Below are 23644 nucleotides of genomic sequence, written 5' to 3' on the forward strand. Positions count from 1 at the left end.
CACCCCGACTCCAGCCCATGCGTGAAGCAAGATGCAATACCATGCAATTTCACTTATTACAGACCACTGCCAGACGTGCCGAAGAGATTTTACAGATGGGATCGTGATGATTTGGGGCAAAGAGAGGATGATTGTTGTGATGAGAATGTGAGAGGGAGAGTGGCCGAGAAGCGACGTCGATTTCAAGTTTGTCCCGAGTCCAGCCGGCCTAATCCAAAAGCAGCTAGACCGCCGCTCCAGGGCACTAGCGACCGCTAAAATGACAGATTTGCCAAGCAGACGCATATGCTTCATCAAAGGCGGTTAGTTGGCGTGCCAGTGTTTTGCGTAGGAGTGCCTCAGGCTATGGTCCCCATTGTATAATGCCAGCATGTCTTCACTGATGGCCTCCCTGTCCAGGAGATGAATGGCCGGATCTCTACGCTGGCAACATATCTCTCGTCCTTTCGACCTTTCAACGCCAGCAGACCACAGCCATGGCTGCTCGTCCGCAGACACTGCGCGATCGCCAGATAGGTAAGTGTTCGAACCTGTTAATCCTAGATGTGACCGTGTGCTAAGTTTTCAGGCGCTATCGAGCGGATATTGAGCCTGAATCACGAAGAACCCTCTTCCTCTGTCCCAACCATTGACGCCCCAACCAGTCCGCAGACCACCTCCCTGCTCGGCGAAAATGGAGAGCCCATATGGAAGGTCCTGGTCTTTGACAATATCGGGAGGGATATCATCAGCAGCGTCTTGAGGGTGAACGACTTGCGGGCTAAAGGCGTCACGATACACTTGTGAGCATTCGACGCTACAACCCGGCCTCTTCATGGCCTCTAATCCGTCGCAGGAACATAAACTCCCCTCGCTACCCCATACCCGACGTTCCAGTACTCTACCTTGTCGAGCCTTCCTCAGTTAATATCCAGCTGATATGTTCCGACCTTGCTCGAGGGCTATACACACCCGCCTACATCAACTTCACCTCCTCAATAAGTCGCCCTCTCCTAGAAGAATTCGCCGCTCAAATAGCCTCGACCAATACTTCGGAAGCAATTGCACAAGTGTATGATCAATATTTGAATTTCATTGTTGCAGAGCCAGATCTTTTTAGCTTGGGCATGGGGAAGAACTCCTATTGGACTTTTAATAGTGCTACCGTCAGCGAGGATGTTCAAGATGCTGCAATCGACAAAATTGTGAGCGGTTTGTTCAGCGTCAGTGTCACCATGGGCTCGGTTCCTGTTATAAGGTGTCCACAATCAGAGTTAACAAAAATGATTGCCACCAAATTGGATAGGAAGCTGCGAGATCATGTCCTTAACTCCAAAGACAACCTTTTCTCCTCGAAAACGGCCAATGTTTACTCTACTCCTTCACGACCTGTTCTGGTCATATTGGATCGAAATGTCGACCTCGTACCAATGTTATCGCACTCGTGGACGTACCAATCGCTTGTACACGATGTCCTCAAAATGCACTTGAACCGTATCACCGTGGACGTGGCCGATGAAACAAATCCCACAGCTCAACCTCGAGCCTACGATCTCAATGCGAGCGACTTCTTCTGGGCACGAAATGCAAGCGCCCCATTCCCTCAGGTGGCTGAGGATATCGACGCCGAACTCACCAAGTATAAAACAGATGCTGAGGAGGTAACGAAAAAGACTGGCGTCAATAGCATTGAGGATTTGAATGACAATTCGGCGTCTGCAGCGCATCTCAAGGCAGCAATAACACTGCTGCCCGAGCTGAGGGAGCGGAAAGCCACACTTGATATGCACATGAACATAGCCACGGCTCTGCTCAAAGGCATCAAGGATCGACAGCTGGACAACTATTTCCAGCTGGAGGAAAGCATCGCAAAACAAACCACAGAACAGATGTTGGCGCTCGTCAAGTCTACCGACAAAGGTAACAATCCTTTGGACAAGCTACGGATATTTATCATCTGGTATCTCAGCGTCGATAAAGAGCCCAGCAAATCCGAATTACAAGAATTTGAGTCTGCTTTAACGGCAGCTGGGGTTGGCGACTCAATCGCCTCCATCAAACACATATCCAGTGTCAGGCTCGAAACTCGGGGCACAATGATGGCCTCTACAGTCTCCACATCACAGCCCGCCCAACAAGCTCCTCTATTTGGCGGCCTTTCGTCCCTTTCCAAGAACTTCACCGACAAACTTTCCTCCTCAACGTTCGGCAACGTCAATCTCGACGCTTTGGTGTCTGGAGTCAAGAACTTCCTCCCCGCGAATCGTGACCTGACCGTAACAAAGATCGTCGAATCCATCATGGACCCTCCGGCTGCATCCTCATCCGCCATTGCAAAGACAGAGAACTACCTGTATTTCGACCCACGCAGTGCACATGCGCGCGGCACCACCGGCGGGTCATCAAACCCACCCTCACGATCAGGGGCCCAGCAAGGCGCCGGTCTAAACCCTAGCTTCGGCCAACGGCGTCAAGGATACTCGGAAGCGATCGTCTTCACGGTTGGGGGCGGCAGTATGGACGAGTACGGCAACCTGCAGGAATGGGTTAAGAGGACGACTGGGCAGGGCGCTGCTGGGTCTGGAGCCGGCGGCGCACCTAGGAGTCGCAGGGTCGTCTACGGATCGACCGAACTGGTCAACGGAGAAGATTTCTTGAAAGAACTCGTCACCTTGGGTGGTGAGGGTTGAGCGAAAGCCAGTTCAACAGCGAATAGTCGTGTACGTCCCTGGGACACCAGTAATTTATCCGGCGTTGGTGCGGTGCATATCACCGTGGGGCGATCGATGCATGGATGTCCTACAATTCCGCAGAATATAATGCTCCAAAAGCCCAGAAAAGAATCATTGACAGAATAAAAAGCGTGCATGTTCATTTCGCCATGGCAATATTGGTCTAGCCAGATGGAAAGAAATCAGAAAAAGGTATCACATCACGCACGGGCAGTTCATTTCCCAACTCCGCGACTTTCGCTCTTCGCTCAGTAGTGACCAGTAGTCCGAGAAGGCCAACTAGAGCGTTTCACAGAACCAACTACTGCTGCGAACCACTCCCTATTACCTTCTTCTATTGTTCCTCCCAAACCGGCCATACCCTCTCCCACCACCAACACCCTTGGCCCTGGAGTTCTTGTTCCTGATCTTCAGGCTGCGGAAGTTCATGTGCGATTGTGCGTTCGGGTTGATTTTCCTGGCGACGATGCTGTTGTCGTCGTCATCGTCATCATCGCCATCGCCATTGTGCTGTGCATCCTTTTTCTGAGCTTTGGGTTTCTTTGTTTTGGATTTCGACTTGGTCGTCGCCTTTGCTACTAGTTCGGACCCGTTGGTGTCCTGGAGTGCTCGAGATGATCTGGATGTGAATTTGGAATGGGATTTGGAATTCTTGGAGGGTGCGGGTGATTTCTTTCTTTTGACTGGGCTTTCGACATCGACATCGCTGGCGGCTTGGTCGGCGAGGAAGGGGTCCTCGTTGTCATCATCCCAGTCACACTGAATAGTGTCGTGGGTGTAGTCTTCGTCGTGGCCTGCTTGCTCTGCTTCTGCAATGAGGTATTCCAGTTCGTCATCATCTGGCAGGTGCTGCGTCTCTTCAACCCGAGACACGTCAGGATCCATCATTTGATCGTCATCGTCGCCATCGCCATCGTCATCCTCAGCCTCATCATCGTCTGCAGCAACAAACCTCGGAGCTGCCGCCGGTTTCATCCTTGTAGGTTTCATGATCGCTCGGCGTGTTGTTCTCTTCTGCCCCTTCTTCTTCCAGGTCCTGGCTGATCCTTCAAAGTCGCCGGCGACCAGAGAATCGTGACTCTTACTGTCACCAACGGGTACGTTCAGATCTTCCTCCTCCATCTCACGCAGTGCGTCCAGGTCGTCATCATTATCATCCACCTCCATCGCCCTCGGTTGGTCGTTCTGCTGGCTTGCTCGATCTGCGATGATTTGGCTCAGAGGTTTTGGTGCGAACTTGGCGCGGGGAAGAGTCCGAGGTCCGAGGATTCGAGTAGATGTTGGACTTGCCAAGCGTTGTGAAGACGAAGGCGACGCTGGGATCCCTGAGACAGATAAGAGCCGTTCCTTGAACGAGAACGACCGTTTCAGGTACGGGGGTGTGGCATCTGCTGCAGCTGGGACTTGCCCCTTTGCTGGTGATACACCGAGTACCTGATCACGCAGCGGTGTTTTATGTACAGCAGGTGTCCTCGCATCAGCACCGGCCTCATCCTGCAGCATGGTCGCGAAACGCACTGCGCTTGGAGTTGTGAAGAAGTGTTGTAACATGAATCTCTTGCTCTCACTAACCGGGGTCTTAGAGTGATTTCTCCTCCCTGTGGCAGCTCCTGACCTCGGCACCGATGTAGACAAATGTTCAGCTTGACTGACTGACTTCCCATCTTGGTTCCGTCGGGGGGGTTGTGTGATGGTCTTTGGCAAATCTCTCGTTTCAACTGCATCCGCGTATAAAACATCTATCTTTCTCTTGCCTCCTGATGGAGTCTCCTGAGAGCTCTTCCGCGACCCTCCAGATGAATATAACATGTCGAAGATCCCAAGAATTGTGCCATCACGATGTGGTGTCGGGCCCACGGTCTGGAGCATAACTTTGGGTGACGCAGAGCCTGGTGCGTCATACGGATCGAGTTGGCTCGGATGGTACCGTCCTTTGGAGGGAGTCTCCATGCTGTGTGGTCGGTGGGGGTTTAAGCTGATCGCGCTATCGGTTCGGTGATGCTTCCTCTGTCGAATTCGAGCATTCTGCTCTTGTTGTGATGGCACATTTAGGGCATCAATGCCCAATTTTCCGGCTATAACATCTCGTAACTTGTTGTACTCTTTGTACTTGCTTGAAATCTCGGCATTGGCCTTGATATCCTCACGACCGGGTTTCTTGCCATCATGTTCTGCGGCAAATGTCCTTTCGAAATCTTTCAATGCGATCTTCAAATCGTTAGCTTGTGACTGAAGCTTCCCTCTCTTCGGTGTATCTATCAGGGTAGCAGATTCTGCCATAATACATTATCGCAAGCCGAAGCAATGTTACGTGGTGGGAATTTTATCTCCAGAACACTTGTCTGAAATGGATTAATTGAGAGTTAGACGCGCCTCGTGTCTCCAAATCTCGCGACAAGGCTGTGAGATCAAAGGCAGGTCTACCGAGCCCCACGAACCCACGTGATCCAGCCTTTTAGTTCCCTTAAATTGTGTACGATTTAAGGTATCCATAAACATCGGGGTAAAAGATGGTGGGAGTCATGGGCGCTTGGTTAAATGGGAAGCTGCCAAAGAGGTGTGCCAGAGCGGTTCACGGACAGGTAGTAGTAGGATTGGAGAAGAAATGTCGTGAGAAAGTCGATTTTTGATCATGGCATTTTGATTTTGATTTCGATTTGCATTACAGGCGGCTCGAGTCTGATACCAGGCCAGCAACGTCTCTTCATTCGCGTGGTTGGAACCCCTTCATGCATTTCCCGGGATGAACCCTTCCTGACGGCTCTGCCACTTGCACACGAATGAAAAATGATTTCGGACTTTAACCACCGCTTATGCGACCAATTCAACAACGCCACCAGCCTCTTTGATCTTGCGCTCTGCCTCCTTGCTGAACCATCTTGCACGGACAACGATTGGAACCTCTGGGATTCTACCCTTGCCTAGAACTTTGGAGAATCCGAGAGGAAGGAGGTTGAGAACAGGGGCGGTATCAGTCTTCTTGCCAGAAACATAGGCTTCGCGGGTCTCTTCGGGAACCAATGACCAGAGCTATAAAGTGTCAGTTATTGCCCACTTTTGATCCACACCATTGAAGTATCTGACCTTGTCGAGGTTGATCGTAGGCTTCCAGTAGTGGTTTCTCTGGAGGTGGAAGTGTCGCATACCGACCTTTCCGAAGTAACTGTGCAGGATTAGTAGCTGAAATATTTCGTGTTTGTGACGAGGGCTGGCATAGCGCTTCGATCAGAACTTCGTAGTGGTGACTTACCCAGGGTGATATTTGTCCATGTTTGTTCTGTGGTGATGCTGACCACCAGCGAGACCACGACCACCTGGATGCTTTCTGTGTTTTCCTACACGACCCTTTCCGGCGGACACATGGCCGCGGCTAAAATTCCATCAATTAGCTTTGGCCCTCAGAAGGAAAGTATTGTGATGCGTGAAGTGATTGAGGGCTCTTGAATGACGGGAAGACAGTAGGCGAAAATTCAGACTCGTTCAATCGCATTTCTTGTTGCTGTCGAGGCGTCGGGTTGCTGACGGTTCATCGTCTCTCTGCCGTGGAGGCCGGGATATTCGTGGTTGCGCCAATCGGTCGGGGATCGAGGAGATTGTAGAGGAGCGGAGAGGATATACTCACTGTTTTCTTGTCTTCGTCAGTCTCGTAGGCATATTGGCGGCGTTGAGACTGAAGTTTGTCGTAATGAGTGGTCTGGAGTTGGGATCAACTTTCTGGAAAAACCATCGCAGTCTGTGTGGGAAGACGATCCGATTAGGTATAGTCTTCAAAATCTTGGCAAGGATTAATGTTTTTCCGGGTTTGATGGTGGAGTTCTCACTTGTCCTTCCAGCGGCAACGACTATTGCTTGCCGCTTAACCTTTGGTCGTGATCAGGAGATCAAGTCTGGAGGCACATAAATGAGTGTTCTACCTCCTTTAATTATAACTCTATTGCTCGTGTAGTATCCCATCTATGGCCAAAGAAGCCGCCGAGACCATCCTCAATCTTAGCCCAGGCCTCGACATCCCTGTTCATGCTCTCTTGAATCCAGCCAGGTAATTTCTGTCTGATGCGGTCGGTCGCAAATCTTCGATCGACCAACAGAATAGCTGCGTAGTCGTTTCTATGGCGGATGACTCTCCCAATACTTTGGTTGACTGCTCGCATGCAGGCATTGTCATAAAAATTCCTGCTTGCTCGTCTTGCTTCCGCCCTGCAACTGGAGTCATCCATTCCTTTCAAGTCTTTGCACTGCTTGTACTGTATTGCTTCCACGTACTGCATCTTTGCCTTCCACTCAGCCCCGTTGGAATTTGGAAAGGGAAGTCCGACAGCAATGACTGCTCGACCTAGTTTGTCTGAGAAATTGATACCCTCCGACAATTTTCCACCGACGACAGAGAGCATCAATCCACCGTATCCGGAGTCGACTGCAGCCGCATAATCGCGCAGAAGATCATCAACGGAAACACCTCTGCTTTCTTGAAATGTTCTCTTGGCCCTTTGCAACATGGCCATCATGGGCTGTGATGTTGGTGACCGTTGCCAGATAGAAGTTACCTTGGCAAGATAGTCATAGCTTGGAAAGAATGCGACGACACCATCTGGGACTGTTTGACAAGCCCGCAGGACTAGCCGGCCTAGCTCCAGAATCATTGACTCTGATGAGCGGCTATTGTATGTGAAGTCGAATTCGATATTTGAAGGACCCTTCGTGATGAATTTTGCAAACAAATTGCTTTCAGGAATGACATGACCAAAACTATGAGTCTGAAGCTGGTCTTTCTCAAGGTAAGAGAACAGATAATCCGAATAGTCAGACATCGGAGACATGGTGCCACCTGCGAGCACAACGGACCTGGCCTCTCGAACTATCTCTCGGAAGTGCTCCCTAGGATCAAGGAGAGTGTAACGTACTACAGGCTCACCTTCTTGACTGCCGATGAAGAAACGTCCCTCATCATCGGGATTCATAAGGACCACGAGAAAGTTTTGGAAATGCATGAGGACGCCTTTCGCGGGGCTTGACTTTGCCTCCTGCTGTCCTTGAGCTTCCGTGTACCCTTCAACCTTGTGGGCAAGCTTACTTTCGTACAAGTATTGTAGGAGTTTGTGGGGTTTGATCTGATCGACACCCTTACCTGACATGAGCTGCGTCGCTGTCACTGTTGTCTCTTGCGGCGGTGTGAGCTTCATTGTTGCTCGCAAGCAATCTGTAATAGAATTCAGAAGGCGTATTACTTGAGTCACGTACACTCGATTTTTTCCTTTGAGTCGATTTTTGAAACGGGCAACATATGCTGTGGTCCGCCTTGCGGCTTCCTGTAGCTGACACAATTGTAACGAGATCGAATAGGTGTCTGCGATAGCGTCCATCAAGTTATGAGCTTCATCAATGATGACAATGTTGTCCTTGACTGACACGCCTAATGCATTCCGGGCAGACTTTTGTAGTAGCAAGGGGTATGGCAGCGTCAGCACTTCTGTCGAAGGTATGGCATTTCGGGAAGCATAATAGGGGCAAAGTTCCATGCGTTGCCCAAGACTTCCGATGTCCTCGATGTCTCTTATCCGTGCGATTGCTGCATTACGAAAGTCTCCGAGTCGCTCTTTATCATCCTTTGCAGGCAGATAGGGGCATCTTTTATCCTTTGAAGTTCCAGGTTTTTGCAATTCCAAGCACTGGTCATTAATAGCAGTAGCAGAGGTCAGGCGATTCACCTTGGAATTAATGCACAAGGTCTTGCGTGACCCGAGGGGCAAGTGCTTGACAGACTCTTCAACAACATTCTCCGGGGCCTGTTCTGCGACAGCTGGAGAAAGAATAGATGGAGGCTTGACTCGCCTGAGCTCGTTCACGAACTGAGTCAACTGAGAATGAGTACGAGAACAGATTATGAGCTTCAATCGATCATGCTCCTGTTCCTCAACTTGTGGTTTAGATGGGGCTTGCAGTTTATCGAGAAGAGCCTGTGTTGAAGTTGAGAGGCCAGAATTCGAAGTCGTGGGAGCCAAGTGATCATTCTCTTCGTCACTATTGTAGTCGTCCAAGATGAAGTCGTCCTCAGCCGATTGATGCTGAAGCTTTTGCTCTCGGAACAGCCGGGCCTTTTTCACTAAATTGAGACTAGCATTCGCCTGGCTGCGTTTGGCTTCCTGTCGACGAAGAGCGGCAAGCCTATGCTCGAGCTCTTCTCGCTCCAGAAGAATTTCACGACGACGTGCAGAGGCTTCAGCCTGAGCTAGCCAATCCACTGTTCCATCACCATCGTCTGTGGGATGCAAGGAGCGTCGTTCATGGTCTCGCAACCACGTCAGGGCTCCACAGATGAGACTGAGTGATTTACCTGTGCCAGTGGGAGACTCAAAGATACCGACCTTCTCATGCTCGATGCAGCGGTAGAGTTTGTTCATGAAATCAAGTTGGATTTCATATGGCTGGTAGGGATGGCAGAAGTCTTCCCTGGAGGGGTTCATTGTTGCAATCTCGGATGATTTCCAATAATGGGATGTACTAGTTCTCATAGGCCTTGGTTTTACTGGGGAGTCTCCACACACTCTTTAGCGATAAGTACGCAGTGCGTCGTAACGTGGTAAGTGGCAGAGTTAGGCCGCAAGACATTGCGAGATTGCACGGCAGTGATGTGCGAAATGGCCACGTGTGTCCTGAGCCGGACAAGCGGATTGGGATGTTCTTGCGATGCGACAATGATAATATTGTGCCCTTTTCTGGTTCTGGAGCACAATGCGGAAGAACGTGACCTGGACCAGCGAACCCCAGACGAGGCGGCAGGCGGCGGCACAGAGTTCCAGCCTGATGCAAGGAATGGTGTTTCGGCTGTGCCTCGCATACACTATGCCTACTGTGTGACAATTCTATATGCCTATGATTTGCACATGGCACGAGTAGGGATGCAGAGTATCCGCCCAGAATACCCATGTAGCACACCCAGGGGAGGTGATTGCAGTGTGTTTTGTCACCTGGCAGTGCAATACTCTGTAAGTACTGTAGGGAGTGCTACTGAGTGGGACCTCGTTCGAGGCATGCGTGGCAATTGAATGATGCCTCCGAAGGAGTGGCAGGATGTACTCGTAGCAGGCAGGAATGTGGCGTGGCGGGGATGTTGTTCCAAAAATGGAGAGCCTTGCTGCAGAGTGTGGCTTGGCATCCGCTGCGTACAGGGTACTTCCTTTGGCTGGCATTGAGGCCCCCGCCAGGCAGAGACCCTTAAAAAGCCCCTGGTCCCGAGTCCCGAGTGACCTGACCGTAACTCCCTGAGTGCCTGAGGCTGAGCACGAAATGGGCGCCCCTTTCGGGCTGATAGCGGGTTTAGCGAGGGACGGTTCAAGCCTATCTGGTGCCCCCCGCGAGACCCCTCTCCCCGTCGACTGTTCCTGATGGGGGCCGAGAGAGCGGCCAAGGGGGCTGAATGCCAGGCTAGGTCAGCCAAGTCATTCATTCCTGTGCAGCCTCGTCTACCTGCGCCGATGGGTACGAGTTCGCTTACACGACTTTCTACTGCAGCCTCCCGCGCATCGACCACTCCGAACACGCTTGAGTCTGCACGCCGCACAATCCACCCTCAGGCTGACCTCCCTTCACCTGCACGTGCACCTGCGCCTGCGCCTTGCCTGCTTCTTCTGGCAACCCTGGCAATCCCCATGTCTGCCGGACCAATCTTGCGGAATTTGTTCATTTGTTCACAGTTGGCTTGCAAATCTCCTGTTCCTCCGTTCCTCGTCACTTTTACTCGGTCGTACCACTGTTATCTTGTCAAGGACTCCAGGTCCACCTGAGGCTGCGGCATGATCACTCGCTCCCGGAAATTGTCACCCGTTGATCATTCAGACTTTCCACCCCCACTTTTCAGCTTAAGGACTCCAACTTCATCCACCTCCACGTAAGCCGAGCCTCTCTATTTCGCTCCAGCACCCGACACATATTATTGACACCTTGGTACGGCACCAGAACCAGAACCAGAGCGCAGTGTTACTGTGTCCTTCTTCGATCCCCTAGCCCTTCAACTCAGGGCGATCGTACGGATACTGTACAGGACTGTTGGCGATCACTGGTTCTGGTCTCAACCCTGCCTCCGAGCCTGAAACCTTGCGCTCAACTATCAAACGCCCACTCTCCCCTGTCCCCTCCTGCTCATCTCATCGCTCTCGCAGCCATGAGTTATCGGATAGGAGCCACATTTGTCCCCGGGGGCGACGACTCCTATTACATGCCAGAGTTGATTCAGCCCACACCCAATAGGTACGCAAGTCCTCACCACGCAGCAAGCACGCAGTGTCCTGTGGAGCATTCACATTGCTGACCAGACCTAGGGCACATGAACTTCCCACTAATATCCAGCAAAATGTAGCTCAGATGGAGCATGCTGCTTCCAGTCCCAGCTCTCCCTACTCGGGCTCTGTCTACACTCCTCAATCAGCAGACTACACCAACACCATGCAGACCCAATGGCCTCAGCAGCAACAGCAGCCGCTGCCACCACCACAACAATACCAGCAACAGTACAATGAACACCAGCAGCCTCGTGGCCAAGGCCACCCTTCAGGATCTTACCAGCAGCGGATTCCCTCTCCTGGCCAACCGGCCACATTCGAACAACCTAACTTCTCTCCCTTTCCCGTCATCCGAAACCCTCCTCCCAATATTCCCCCCACCGATGAACAGAAGGAAGCGTCTTTAGAGGCTGCAAGGGCTGCGGTGTTGAGCTGCAATGACCCTGACACTCAGCTTCTCTGGGCACAAGACGCTTTGTCATACGTTGAAACTTGTCAGCAGAACGAGCAGCGCATAGCTTTAGCCCAAGCACCACGGTCCATCACCCCCCGCATTGAACATGTTTTGCGAGAAGATGCTGTCAAAGTGGTCTCCTTCTTGGCGGATCAGCATCACCCCAAGGCTGAGTTTATGAGGGCCATGTGGCTCGAATTCGGCAAATTTGGCCATAGAATTGACAAGAAGGAGGCCTTTCTCGCTTACAGCCGAGCTTCTGAGAGAGGCTACAGCCGCGCTGATTATCGAATTGGAATGCAATTCGAATCATCCAACGATGCCCTCAAGGCTGTCAAATATTACCAACAGGGTGCTGACAAGGGCGACTCTGCCTCGTGTTATAGACTGGGCATGATGACCCTATTAGGTCAGCACGGCCAACTACAGGACTATGAACGCGGGCTCAACCTCATCTACATGGCTGCTAAAACTGCCGATGAAAATGCCCCTCAAGGTGCCTACGTCCTTGGCATGCTTCAAGCCCACCAAATGCCCCAGGTAACCATTCCTGAGCACTATCTGCCGGAAGATATTCCTGGAGCCAAGGCCAATATCGAAAAGGCTGCCTTTTTAGGCTTCGCAAAGGCTCAACTCAAGATGGGCTCGGCTTACGAATTGTGCGAACTAGGATGTCCCTTTGACCCTGCACTGTCTCTGCATTACAATGCTCTTGCTGCCCGTCAAGGTGAGCCTGAGGCGGAACTGGCAATCAGCAAGTGGTTCCTCTGCGGCCATGAAGGACTTTTCGAGAAGAACGAAGAGATGGCATTCACCTACGCGCAGCGTGCTGCGCTTTCTGGCTTCGCGACCGCCCAATTTGCTCTCGGGTATTATTACGAGGTCGGTATCTACGTTCCCGTCAATTTCGGGGAAGCCAAAGAATGGTATAGGAAAGCCTCGCAGGGAGGGAACTCTGACGCAGAAGGCAGGGTGGATGCAATCTCTAGGTCAAAGACGCTGTCCAGAAAGGATCATGAAAGTATTGCGCTATCAAAGATCCGACAACAACGAGCTTCTCTTATCGGGGCGCCCCCTGGAGCACCCTCTGTGCCTTCATTGCCCTCGTTGAGCGAAGTTGACGAACCTCCCATGTTGAATATGCCAGATCCATCCCGATTATCTCTCAATACTCAAAAACCACCTGCACGCCCAGGAAGTGCAGCCCCGTACCCTACTGGTCCCCCTAGCATGCCAAATCCGGAAATCCGACCCACCTCCGCCTTTGGCATCAATCCAAACCTTCGGGCAAGTTCGGCACAGTCCATGGGAGGCGGGAGACCAGATCCATATGGCCAACCACCGATGCCTTATGGGGGTCCTCAACAACGTCCATATTCAAACAATGATGGCAGGGGCTCCGCTCAAGGTTACGGCCATGGTGGTCGTGTGCCATCAGACGGTGGTTATCAAGGTCCAGTAAGCGTGCCTCAAGTACAACCGCCGCCAAGACAAGGCACCAATTCACCATATCTCAATCCACAAAGCAGCCCACCAATCCGGGCAGATATTGGCTTTTCTGCTCCCTTGGAACCTCCCCGAAAGCAACGAACACCCCAGCCTGGCGGTCCAGGTATGGGACAAGGTACTATGAACAATGCAATGAACCCTCCCCGAACAACATCTCGACCGAGCCAACCGCAAGGCCAGGGCCAAAATGTGGGACAGCAAAGCAGGCCTGGTCCTCCAAACAACAGGCCCGGACCAGGACCAGGACCAGGCACTCCATCTTCTGGCTATGGTGGCCTGCCCAGCCAGAATCCGAATAATCGAACTCCTTCCAATCAGTATCCGCCTCAAAAGGTGCAAGCTGCAAATCTGGCACCTTCCAATCCTGTCCCGAATGCACCCGGAAAAGCGCCACAGTCAAAACCGAATGCAATGCCTGCTGCTGCAGCCCCTGTACGGCCACCCGGCAAGGGGCCCAAGACATTCGATGAAATGGGAGTTCCGCAGGGCAAAGACAAAGGCGAATGTGTAAGTGACCTCCAAGGCCCCTGCAATGAGATATCTGTAACTGACCTTTCCGATCTTCAGAGAGTAATGTGATTTAAACACTGGGAGTGCAAAATTTAGAATAATGGACGGCATGTCATGATACCCCTTAATGTCCAATGGTTACGTCTTCGGCAATGTTGCGTTTATATTTTCACCACTGAGCGTGCATTATTGGCTCCATCAAAGGACCATGTTGGTTGCATATTGAATGGCAAACGTGGGTTTCAGCGCCCAAACCTCCAATAATCGGGAGTTCTTGTTCTTTTGATTGTCAGCAGCGAGGACCGACTGTCTACCGAACCATAGTTATATTTGGCAGACCTATGATATCTACTGGTCCTGTACCACCAAATCCATCGCCAGTTTCCGAGTTTGCGAGTATAGGAGTGTAGGGCTCGGCGTTGACAAAGTCCTCAGTTGCATCGCCATACCTACCATAAAGGCCAGCACTGCCAGCATCCAGAGACATTCTCTTCGTATTGCCCCTGGTGCCCAGGTCCAAAGCCGACATGTTGATCCAGAGAGACACGCCATCAGTGGCACTCTCATAGAAATACCTCTTGTCCTTCGTATCGGCCAAAATGCGCCAGAGTGATGGTGCATTAGAAACCGACGTCGCTTGTGTCCGAAGCGTGACGCTAATACTCCGTACAAGACTCTGCACAATCCTCACAGCCTCGACCATAGTCGTGGCGACCGGCGCTCGCCGCAGATTATCCGCCATGCGTGCGAACCGGTCGACTGGACCGGCGGTGCCTGGCAGAGTCCATTCTGCCCTGTTCCGCCAGTACTCTTGTAGCGCAAGTTGCTGGTCATACGTAGGCTCGTTCGTGATGACATGGTACTCTGGAGACTGGTACAGGTACAGCTTGCCGTCGAGGTATTCCATGATCAGGTTATCGCCGGAAGCGTCGCCTAGCACCAGATGCACGACCGTAGCCAATCCGGGTATGATCCCGCGGGTCCTGACTTGAAAGCGCTGCTCGCCAGAAGGATTCAATATGTCAGCTCTGACTTCCGCGACGGACGCGTAGCTGTCAAGGAAATACTGCACCCAGAAGCTGACCGACAGGCCCGGCAGCGAGGTGTTTCGGTCGCCGAAGTCGGTCCCCGTCAGGTACAGCAGGCCGCCGTGCAGCCCCTCAGTGTTCAGCCCGTCAAAGGTCAGTGCGTCGTTCATCGTGATTACCACCGACCCGTATTTGCTCGTCCATTCCAGCGAGTTTTCCCCCGCGCTGCCGTTTCGTGTGATCCCGGCCGGGAAGGCGTAGATGGAGGAATAGGGAGGAATGTTCCAGTCCAGTGTGCGCCCGATTATCACGCGGTGCCCGTCTTCCACTCCGCTTGTGTAGCTCACGCGCGTGCATGCGTGTGTGCGGCTGTAGAAGAGATTCAGAAGGCATAAGATAATATAGCCTAGTAACTGAACCATCTTGGCCCTGAGAATGCCCTTTTTCGCCGATTAGCAATGTGTCTCAGTGGTGGGGCCACCAATCTAGTCCTGCTTCAGTCGAACGTAAGAAGGATATTGTATGAATAGCATGGTCAGTGTTGACTTATAGACATTAGTATCGAGTATCTCGGAAAGATTCATGATTGTCTGCCATTGGAGTTCGAGGGGTCGTCGGATGGTTTTTGTGGGGAGAGCCTTGGTATTGGGTATAGAAAACCTTCCGATTGTACTAGACCAGTGGCCTCTTTTCCCCCTGTTTTGGAAATGGTCATACCTTCCGAAGTTATCGAAACGGCTATATGGATCAAAAGATTATTCAAGAGGAGTCCAAGGCCGAGAAATACCGAGGTAGAATCTGTCGTTCATTCCCAGATGATGAACAAAATGCCCGACTTAAAAGTCAACCAATAAAGTAAGGACATGATCATAATCTCTGTCTGGATATCTGGTATTGTAAATACTCAGGATGTCGCCTCTCTATTAGTCACAGAAATGCAAGAGCCGGGTGCGAGCAAGTGTTTCGCAAACTCCTTGCCACTTCACTCCCTTGGAGGGTGTAAAGTGACCAGCACTCGTTCTTGCTCTCTTGCCTCGAATATCTATCCAGAATAACGGTTCCCATATTTATAGCATTCAAGATCCCATTGGACTGTCCCTTGGGGCATCTGAACTACCGTGGTGGCTGTTTGAATGTGCCTGGCGCAGAACATCTAGCCGCAACTTGAGGTTGACGGCTCAGAATTACTCTCGACCTGAACTCCAGAGCGCGCAATCATGTCCAGCATGATCATGGAAGGCTCCGCGGTGCCATATTCCTCTTCCTCCATGATTTTATTGTTCCTACAGTGATTACACGACGAGCCATACTACATCTCAGCGACAGTGCCGGGTGACGATCTCCTATCTTTGTTGCCACGGGTGAAATAGCCGACGGCCGTGAGGCACTCTCCATGAGTGATGATAAGACTATTAGGTAGTAAACTATTTCTTACATCAGCGGAACATATGTCCTCTATTCGCCCAGTAGTCAACTTCCTCCTAGGTATTTAGTCTTGCCATGTCACAGTCTTCGTCCTGGTCCATTCAGCCAGCCCGGCCATAGCATTGAAGCGGCCAAAGCCACTCTTCTTCACACCCCCATGCACCAATCCAGACTCATCGTGGACGCTCATGGAGTTGATGTGCACCGCGCCAGATTCCAGCCGCCTCGCGATTCTCAGTCCTCGGCGCAGATCTTCCGTGAATACGGCGCTGGAAAGGCCATAGTCGGTATCATTCGCCAGCTTGATTGCCTCGTCATCCGACGACACGATGTATAGCGCTACAGTCGGCCCAAAGGACTCCGTCTGGTAGATTTCCATCTGCAGGGTTACTCCTCCGACCACGACGGGACGCATGGCGGTCTTTGAGATTGCATCGTGGTTAACATCACCGTACAAGATCTTTGCACCTTTAGATACGGCATCAGCGAGGAGCTTGTTGTTCTTCTCCACTGGTATCTGGGAGATAAGCTGAGGAGGTGGTGTTGTGCCGTCGCTAAATAGATGGTCGACGCTCGCTCTCAGAACCTGCTGGAATTCTTCTGCGATTGTGGCGTGAACAATTATCCTCTCCGTTGACATGCATATCTGTCCTGCATGTAGAAATGCACCTAGTGCACACTGTGAGGCAGCCTTTTGAAGGTCCGCGTCGTCACACACGATGGCGGGCGCTTTGCCTCCCAGCTCCATCACAGTCGGCTTAAGGTGTTTACCGGCAAGGGATGCGATAATTGACCCCACGGCCGTTGAACCCGTGAAGTTGACCTTTTGCACGGCTGGATGCGCAATGAGGGCGCTGGTGATCCGAGGGGCGTCTTGTGGCCGATGATAGATCGTGTTCAGGCAGCCAGCGGGCAGTCCAGCGGCGTGCAACACATCGGCAATGGCCCAATAGGTTCCTGGCGCGGCCTCAGGTCCTTTCAGAACGACTGTGTTACCCCTTCCTGGAAATCAGTACGTGGATGCTTATCAGAGTCGGTGTAGCTTACATCGCCAGTGGCTGAAGGGAAGCTCGAAGTCCCAGCACGTGAGGAGCATTCCACGGCGCGATTGCAAGAACAACCCCGTATGGCTCCTTTATGACCAGTGCACTGCTGCCTGCAGCATCCACCACTGGGCTTGAGGACTCGCTTGCGACCGATATAAGTCCGGCAATGGTTCTGAACATATCGTAGGCTCCGTTGAATTCGAATCCAAACATGGCTTCGGCGGCTCCGGTTTCGGTATAGCTGTAGTGACGATGCTCATCGCGCCTGCGCTTGAACTCCTCTGCGGCGCGGAGGAATATGTCTTGTCGTGCTTTGGGCTTTGTGTTGGACCACCCGTCCAAGGCTTTTTGCGCGGCGGAAACGGCATTGTCAACGTCGCGCTCGCTGGCAGATGCGCAGCGGTAGAGGACTTTCTGATCCAACGGGGAGATAACGTCAAAGGTACTCTCGGTGACAATCTCCTTGCCTTCAAGCCAGAAAGGTACGATAGAGTCAGCCGAGAACCGATACGTCTGGGACTTCGCCCCGTTAGTGGTTGGTGCGACCATAGTCGATACTCCGTACTCCGTGTAGTGAGGAATGGTTGTAGGACGATGGAAGCCTTGGGCATTCGTCTGCCAACCTTGAGGCACCCAAGTCCCAGTTATTCGAGGCCTGTAGAAGACTGTAAATGGGTATGGCACTGAATGCACACCTAATACACACCTAAATCTCGAGTGGGGAGTCTTTGGAGGAGCAGGGTGGCAACTGATTATACAACGAACGAGGAACCAAGAACGCCTGGAGTTTGTGGCGGTGGGGGATGGGCGGGGATGTTCACTACCGTTTTGAAGCCTTGTGTGGGATTGCCAGCTTTGAATAGCCAGACCATCGCTAGCCGGGTCTCCTTTCCAATGTTTAGGTCGCCATATCCCGAACAACTGCTGTCGTACAGACAAAGACCTCGGCGCTGATCTCGGCCTAGCGGCTCGCATTGAGCTTTCACTGCCGACGTGCCTCGCAGAATGATGCCACGCGCCACCAGAATATAGTATTGATAGTGAGATGGGGTTCAAAAATGGCGTCTCGAGTAGTAGCCGGCCTCCGGCCCCGGGCAGCTGTTGAGGGCAACAAACACCCAGACCGAAAGGGTTGGTCTCGTGGCCTGGACTTTGGGCTCCAAGACCGGCGTCGACTACCAGCCACGCGAGCACCGTTCATTCTGTTTTTCGGCCAAGTGGGTGGATGATCACAGGACCGCCTTGAGCTTCCCCCGGTATCTTGTTCTGTGTACTGTCAAACCTTGCTGGGACTCCGCTGGAGCTGGGCAAAATTCTCCAAGATGGGGAATGCTCCACTGCGCCACCACGCCGCCTTGTCTCACCCACCCCATCCCCGGTTCTGTCCTATGTCAGGGCCACTTCATTCCCAGCTAATCCAGGTAGGTAGAAGAACATTTACCTTTGAGTGCAGCTGTGAGAGGTGTTCTCGTCCAGGAGTCTCGCACTACGGAATGGCTTGTTCACAGTGTTTCCAAGGCACAGTTAAAGCCGGAACGGCGCGTGGGAGCGAAATCGACTACCATGGCTACAAGGCTTATGTTGTGACACCGTCTGCCAACGCCTCGACACGTCGAGCTGTCCAGGTTATCATCTCCGACGCCTTTGGTTGGGCGACACCGAACATCCGCTTGCTTGCAGATTCATACGCCGATAGAACTGGGATGCGGGTATACGTGCCGGACTTCATGGATGGTGAGTCCTTCACCATCTGTTTGCAACGGGTCAATGATGGTCGTCGTTGTCGGAGCTGAACGTCGCGATTTGGGATGCAGGCACTGCAGCACCGCAGTGGTTGATGAAACACACGGATCGAATCCAGTCGGAAGGAGGTTGGTACGGCTGGCTGGTCAAACCGTAAGTCGCTCGACAATGACAATGAGAACCCCTGTGAACATCTGAGCATCTCTTTCTGATTTAAATCGAGATGGCTCGTGCTGAACGCAGGCCTGGCCTTCGCCCCGTTCTTCTACCGCAATTCTCCGCCGTCGCGGTATTCTAGGGTCACCGGCTTTCTTGAACAGCTCCGCAACAATAGCGATGCAGGAATCAAAGTAGGCGTCGTGGGCTTTTGCTGGGGAGGATACCACGTCACGCGATTAGCCCATGGGGAGGTGGGCGCAGACGGGCGAGCCTTGATCGACGCCGGATTTTCGGCCCATCCCAGCGCGTTGACGATCCCGAAGGACATCGAAGGAATCACGCTACCCTACAGTGTTGCTGTCGGGGACGAAGATTTCGCGTTGGGTCCCAAGCTTATACAGCAGTTGCAAGATGTTTTGAAAAGCAAGAAGGACGTTGACAGCGAGGTGGTCGTGTTGCGTGGCGCAAAGCACGGTTTCGCCGTTCGGGCAGATCCAGCGGATGAAGCAGCCATGCAAGCTTCCAGAGATGCTGAGGACCAGATGGCACAGTGGTTTGAGCGCTTCCTTGTCTAGCAGAGACCGTGTGGAGTAGTCGATATAGATGACTCGCTCTTCGGATTCACGAGGCTAACATAGCCAATAGCTCTCGCTCATCAGTTCTTCGCATAGTTCGTAACATATTGAACCTGCTTTCATCCGAAACAAGATATCATGGATACCTTGCTGTGATCTAAATTTCTATCCACAGTCAACTATGATAGCTGCATATGTACACTCTAATATGGGTGATACCGACCACCCAGGTATTTTCTGGGCCTCTACCTGTAAGCGAGCTCGACTACTGGACGTTTTAGATATATGAAACATAGTTTTGACGATTCTGAGTCTAAGATTATCGCTTGAGTACTGTGGTCATCAAGAATGTCTCTGTATGCTTGTCGTTATAAAGGATTTAGGGGGTAATTTAAACGAAATAAAGGGCATGGGCAACACATTGTGCGAGTCACTGGTAACTGCTACGCCTGGAGCGCCGCTCAATACAGCAGACCAAAATTCGATCTCCGTGCTCGCGCGTGTCCAACTTGAGAGATTCATTCACTGTTCGGAGTCATGAACGTGTAGTTTTTCCAGCCCCCTTTCTCCGCCGCGTAGCGGAAAGCCTCATCATGCTGATCCAGTGTAAAGGTCGATGTGACGGCTCCCGCCTTTGACCCAACCTTGAAATACCCAGATGAAATGAGCTCAATCGTCGACTGGATCCCCCGGCGATCACACATCATCTTTCCAATAATTCGGATGTTCTTGTGCATGGTATAAGCATACGGGGCGTTGATGTTACCAGAGGGAGCGCCGCTCAGCACCACCCGCCCTTCAGACTTGAGGGCTCTTATGGCTGCCTGCAAGTACGGAGGATCCATTAAGGTGGCCGAAGACCAGTCGTTGAACAGCTCGGCGCCTCGCTTGCTCGGTGTGGCATCGATGATGGCGTCTGCGTCTTCCTTAACGTCGCCAGTCATGACAACGCATCGCAAGCGACTGTGGTCATGAAGCTGCTCTTTCAACCCCTCCAACTTCGCCTTATTTCTCCCGAGCGCCACAACATTCGCACCGGAGGCAAGTGCTAGCTCGACCGATGCAGGTCCGAAGGTGCCAGTAGCTGGGCCGATGATGACCGTCTCTCCTGGCTGCAGGTTGCCCGCTTCACACAATGCGCCATATGCCATAGTGTGCACAGGGAGCTCCATCAGTTCTGCTGCCGAATAGCCCAGTTCGTGGCACAGTCTTGTCTCGTCCAGCACAAAGACGTTCTCAAGTGGAACTTTTTGAAACTGTTGCATGGCGCCATCTCGCCACTCGCCTTGCATCAGTTTGGCACCACCAGGGCCCTCTCCGCCGTGATGTCCTTGGAGGATGGTGATCTCCGGATCGTCACGGGCTTTGATCCACGCAGTGGTGTACACCAGATCTCCCACTTTCAACGACACCGCATCCGGGCCGATCTCATGGATGCGCCCAACATTGCTGGGATTGGGGACCAGCGGAAGGAAGAGGTTAAACACCGACAGAGTTCCATCATGGATACCTGCGGTATATGGTGGGAGCCAGGTCGCAAGCACGCGAACGACGACAGAGCCTGCGCCAGCTTTGGGAACGGGGAGATCTACCAACTTTGGATGTTCGGCGTGCGACTCTAGCCAGAGGCCTCGATTCTTGGTCGAACTTGACATCGGAAGAGCTGAGAAGATAGACACGAATTTGGGTTCTGGTAGAGGCGGCAGAAATTCCAGCGACATGGGGCGGTTGGGCGAAACAAATGCAGTCTGGCTGGAGGCTCGTTGGGAGAGCTGAACTGCACTGCCGTGGGTGGGTGGGTAGATTGGATGGGGTGGGGTTTCATGGTGCGAGTAGATATTGGACCTCCAGACAAGATGGTGCAATGGTATCTCCCTCGATAGGGCATGAGAGTCGACAAGCTTGGCTACTGGTGGATAGTAGTGTCTCCGGTAGGAGGCATGGTACAGGCACACCCAGCCTCTGGTCTGTAAAGGCAAAGAGGATGACGATTGTGACATGGTCAAGATCGCTTTTAGTGGCGTCGAATGGAGAAGGAGGTGGGGACAGCCAACGGGGAGGGAGGAAAGGGAGGGAGGAAAGGGAGTGAGTCCACGTCAGGAAAGTCTGTCAGCAAGCTTACCATGTTCCCATGTTGGGGCCGAGGGGCCACAGGGAACGAAAGGCGGGAGATACTAAGCTACAGATTCAATCTATCAAGAAAGATTGGAAGAAACACGCATTTTCGGTGCGAATGTATTCTGTGAGAGGAACTTTTCCTAGCATCCTACGAGGATCGTAAGGAGACAGGCTAGCATAATACCGGTATTCACGGATAGCGGCGAAAGGCGGTCCAGATCCGTGAATCGGTGATGTGGACACATATTCATCCCTTCATTCCAAGCCTCAGCCATATCCACTAATTGTCTCTGACCATGACTGTGTCATCGGCATGATGGTGATCCTTGGCCTGAAGCACTTCCATCGGGGCCTCCACGCGATAGTTCATGCCACTCTTCAAGTCATCGATGAACGCGGCGAACACCACCGCCAACGCGCCGAAGGCAGAGACGATGATGAAAATGACCCTGATTGCGTTGGCATATGACTGTTGCAGGGCCAAAACACCCGCGCCGATGATTTCGGCGGTCACTCCTGCGACCTGTTGCAGTGCTTCCGTGTCGCCTGAGGTCAAGGCCGCTATGAATGCTTCGACCGAAGTAGGAGGCAGACCAGCAGCGATGATAGCTGGTGGCACTTTGCTCGCGAGTTCGCCAGGGAGCCGATTGGTGAGGACGGCCGAGAAGATGGCGGTGAAGACAGCGGCAAAAATCGATCGAGAGCACACCGCCAATGCGGTTGCTGTCGCGATCAAAGAGTGGGGCGTGGAGAGCTGTATACCAGAGATGATTGCGACAAGTGGCGCACCAAAGCCGATTCCACCGATGCCTGCAAAGATTAGGGCATTGAGACTCTGGCCGGGCTGCAGCGTCGTGAAACCAATGTTGCCAGCCACATAGATCACCAGGCCGGCCAGCAGTGGGTCGCGAATGTTCCTGAAGCGGGTGCTAGCCCAGGCCCAGACCGGGCTGCTTAGCGTTGCTGCGATCCAGAAGGGCTCGGTCCGGGCGTTAATCAAGAAGGGATCGGTTTCGTAGAGGGCCTGTGTCCTGTTACGGCGTTAGCATAGTGCAACTAGAATCCTATAGCAGGCCTGCTATGGATCAACGTACAGGATTGGGTAGAAGATTATGAAGCCGAAGAGCTGAGCAGCCTCAGTGGCGAATATCAGGCAAAGGAACGTGAATGTCCGTGTGTATCGACGGCCGAGGCTGAAGATGTCATGGTGTATCATGCCAGTCGTCGTGCCCTTCCATTCGTATAGTGCAAAGCCGACCATAATCACTAGTCCGAGGATGAGTGTGACCAGGACCCTGGCATTCGTCCACGCATACTGATTGCCGCCCAAGTTCATGGCTGCTAGGAAGAGAGAAAGGCCGGCAGTCAAAAGGGCGAAGCCGATCCAGTCGAGCTTTTGCAGTTTTTGCCAGAACGACAAGTGATCCATCGCGGTGTTTCTTTTTGGTGGCTGATAGCCAAAGAAGAGAGCGAGTACACAAAGACCCCAGAGCCCCATTTCAAACCACTACAACGGGTCAGCTTCGTGTTGTTGGAGTCGGAGCATTGGGAGCACGGACGTAGTAGTAGCGCCATCCATCCACGGGATTATTTCTAACCAATGCCCCTATCATGAGAGGACCCGAGATTGTCGCAGATCCAGCTGCGGTATTCATGAGCGCTTGTGCGACTGTTTCCCGGCTTCTTTAGCATAAGTTATATCGGTTTGTAGTGATGAGCTGAGCCACTTACTCGGTCTCCATCTCCTCGGCAAGATCTCGCTAGGAATGGCGTATCCCAGAGGGAGTGATGCGTAACCTACACCGATGACCACCTGGGCGGCAATGAGTCGGCCCATAGTCTGTGCCCCTGGTGCAATGCCGGAACCGATGAACGCGATCGTGCAGGTCACCAGCAGGATCTGCTTGCGGGCCTGGAAAACATCCGACGCCGAGGAGAACAGAGGGCCCAGGAGCGCTGCAGCGACTGACAAAGAGTTTGGGATCCAAGTCTGCTCGCCAGTGCCGTCCAAATTTTGTGCGATATTCGTAACCTGGATGGAATATTGGTTAGCGGTCCTTTTGGTTTTAGCTGTTTTGGGGGGGGGGGGG

The 23644-nt window shown here is 52.5% G+C and overlaps 10 protein-coding genes across 10 annotated transcripts in view; 3 read left to right on the top strand and 7 right to left on the bottom strand.

Annotated features, from left to right (window-relative positions):
• Positions 1 to 476: 476 nt before the first annotated feature.
• Positions 477 to 2669, top strand: A1O9_00861 (uncharacterized protein; the record flags this gene model as incomplete). Its single annotated transcript, XM_013410023.1, has 3 exons — positions 477 to 516; positions 569 to 782; positions 836 to 2669. The coding sequence occupies 3 exons, from the start codon at positions 477 to 479 to the stop codon at positions 2667 to 2669; spliced, it is 2088 nt and encodes a 695-aa protein (XP_013265477.1).
• A 366-nt stretch (positions 2670 to 3035) lies between these two features.
• Positions 3036 to 4991, bottom strand: A1O9_00862 (uncharacterized protein; the record flags this gene model as incomplete). The annotated part of the gene is made up of 1 exon (XM_013410024.1): positions 3036 to 4991. One exon carries the CDS (start codon positions 4989 to 4991, stop codon positions 3036 to 3038), a length of 1956 nt encoding a protein of 651 aa, XP_013265478.1.
• Positions 4992 to 5522: 531 nt separating this feature from the next.
• On the bottom strand, positions 5523 to 5981 carry A1O9_00863 (60S ribosomal protein L27a; the record flags this gene model as incomplete). Its single annotated transcript, XM_013410025.1, has 3 exons — positions 5523 to 5741; positions 5796 to 5874; positions 5962 to 5981. The coding sequence occupies 3 exons, from the start codon at positions 5979 to 5981 to the stop codon at positions 5523 to 5525; spliced, it is 318 nt and encodes a 105-aa protein (XP_013265479.1).
• A 653-nt stretch (positions 5982 to 6634) lies between these two features.
• On the bottom strand, positions 6635 to 9172 carry A1O9_00864 (uncharacterized protein; the record flags this gene model as incomplete). The annotated part of the gene is made up of 1 exon (XM_013410026.1): positions 6635 to 9172. The coding sequence occupies one exon, from the start codon at positions 9170 to 9172 to the stop codon at positions 6635 to 6637; it is 2538 nt and encodes an 845-aa protein (XP_013265480.1).
• Positions 9173 to 11069: 1897 nt separating this feature from the next.
• Positions 11070 to 13529, top strand: A1O9_00865 (uncharacterized protein; the record flags this gene model as incomplete). The annotated part of the gene is made up of 1 exon (XM_013410027.1): positions 11070 to 13529. One exon carries the CDS (start codon positions 11070 to 11072, stop codon positions 13527 to 13529), a length of 2460 nt encoding a protein of 819 aa, XP_013265481.1.
• A 241-nt stretch (positions 13530 to 13770) lies between these two features.
• Positions 13771 to 14910, bottom strand: A1O9_00866 (uncharacterized protein; the record flags this gene model as incomplete). Its single annotated transcript, XM_013410028.1, has 1 exon — positions 13771 to 14910. The coding sequence occupies one exon, from the start codon at positions 14908 to 14910 to the stop codon at positions 13771 to 13773; it is 1140 nt and encodes a 379-aa protein (XP_013265482.1).
• Positions 14911 to 15977: 1067 nt separating this feature from the next.
• A1O9_00867 (NAD-dependent aldehyde dehydrogenase) lies at positions 15978 to 17508 on the bottom strand (the record flags this gene model as incomplete). Its single annotated transcript, XM_013410029.1, has 2 exons — positions 15978 to 16911; positions 16961 to 17508. The coding sequence occupies 2 exons, from the start codon at positions 17506 to 17508 to the stop codon at positions 15978 to 15980; spliced, it is 1482 nt and encodes a 493-aa protein (XP_013265483.1).
• A 944-nt stretch (positions 17509 to 18452) lies between these two features.
• Positions 18453 to 19436, top strand: A1O9_00868 (uncharacterized protein; the record flags this gene model as incomplete). Its single annotated transcript, XM_013410030.1, has 3 exons — positions 18453 to 18693; positions 18774 to 18855; positions 18926 to 19436. 3 exons carry the CDS (start codon positions 18453 to 18455, stop codon positions 19434 to 19436), a joined length of 834 nt encoding a protein of 277 aa, XP_013265484.1.
• A 518-nt stretch (positions 19437 to 19954) lies between these two features.
• A1O9_00869 (uncharacterized protein) lies at positions 19955 to 21157 on the bottom strand (the record flags this gene model as incomplete). Its single annotated transcript, XM_013410031.1, has 1 exon — positions 19955 to 21157. One exon carries the CDS (start codon positions 21155 to 21157, stop codon positions 19955 to 19957), a length of 1203 nt encoding a protein of 400 aa, XP_013265485.1.
• A 677-nt stretch (positions 21158 to 21834) lies between these two features.
• A1O9_00870 (uncharacterized protein) overlaps positions 21835 to 23644 on the bottom strand; it is a gene marked incomplete at both ends in the record, with an annotated part of 2052 nt that continues 242 nt past the window's right edge. Inside the window, 4 exons of the mRNA XM_013410032.1 lie at positions 21835 to 22585; positions 22649 to 23061; positions 23114 to 23223; positions 23286 to 23586. Coding sequence (XP_013265486.1) covers positions 21835 to 22585; positions 22649 to 23061; positions 23114 to 23223; positions 23286 to 23586 — 1575 coding nt within the window. The remainder of the gene's footprint in view (positions 22586 to 22648; positions 23062 to 23113; positions 23224 to 23285; positions 23587 to 23644) is intronic.

Source organism: Exophiala aquamarina (genome assembly GCF_000709125.1).
Source record: "Exophiala aquamarina CBS 119918 chromosome Unknown aczIA-supercont1.1, whole genome shotgun sequence".
NCBI lineage: Eukaryota > Fungi > Ascomycota > Eurotiomycetes > Chaetothyriales > Herpotrichiellaceae > Exophiala > Exophiala aquamarina.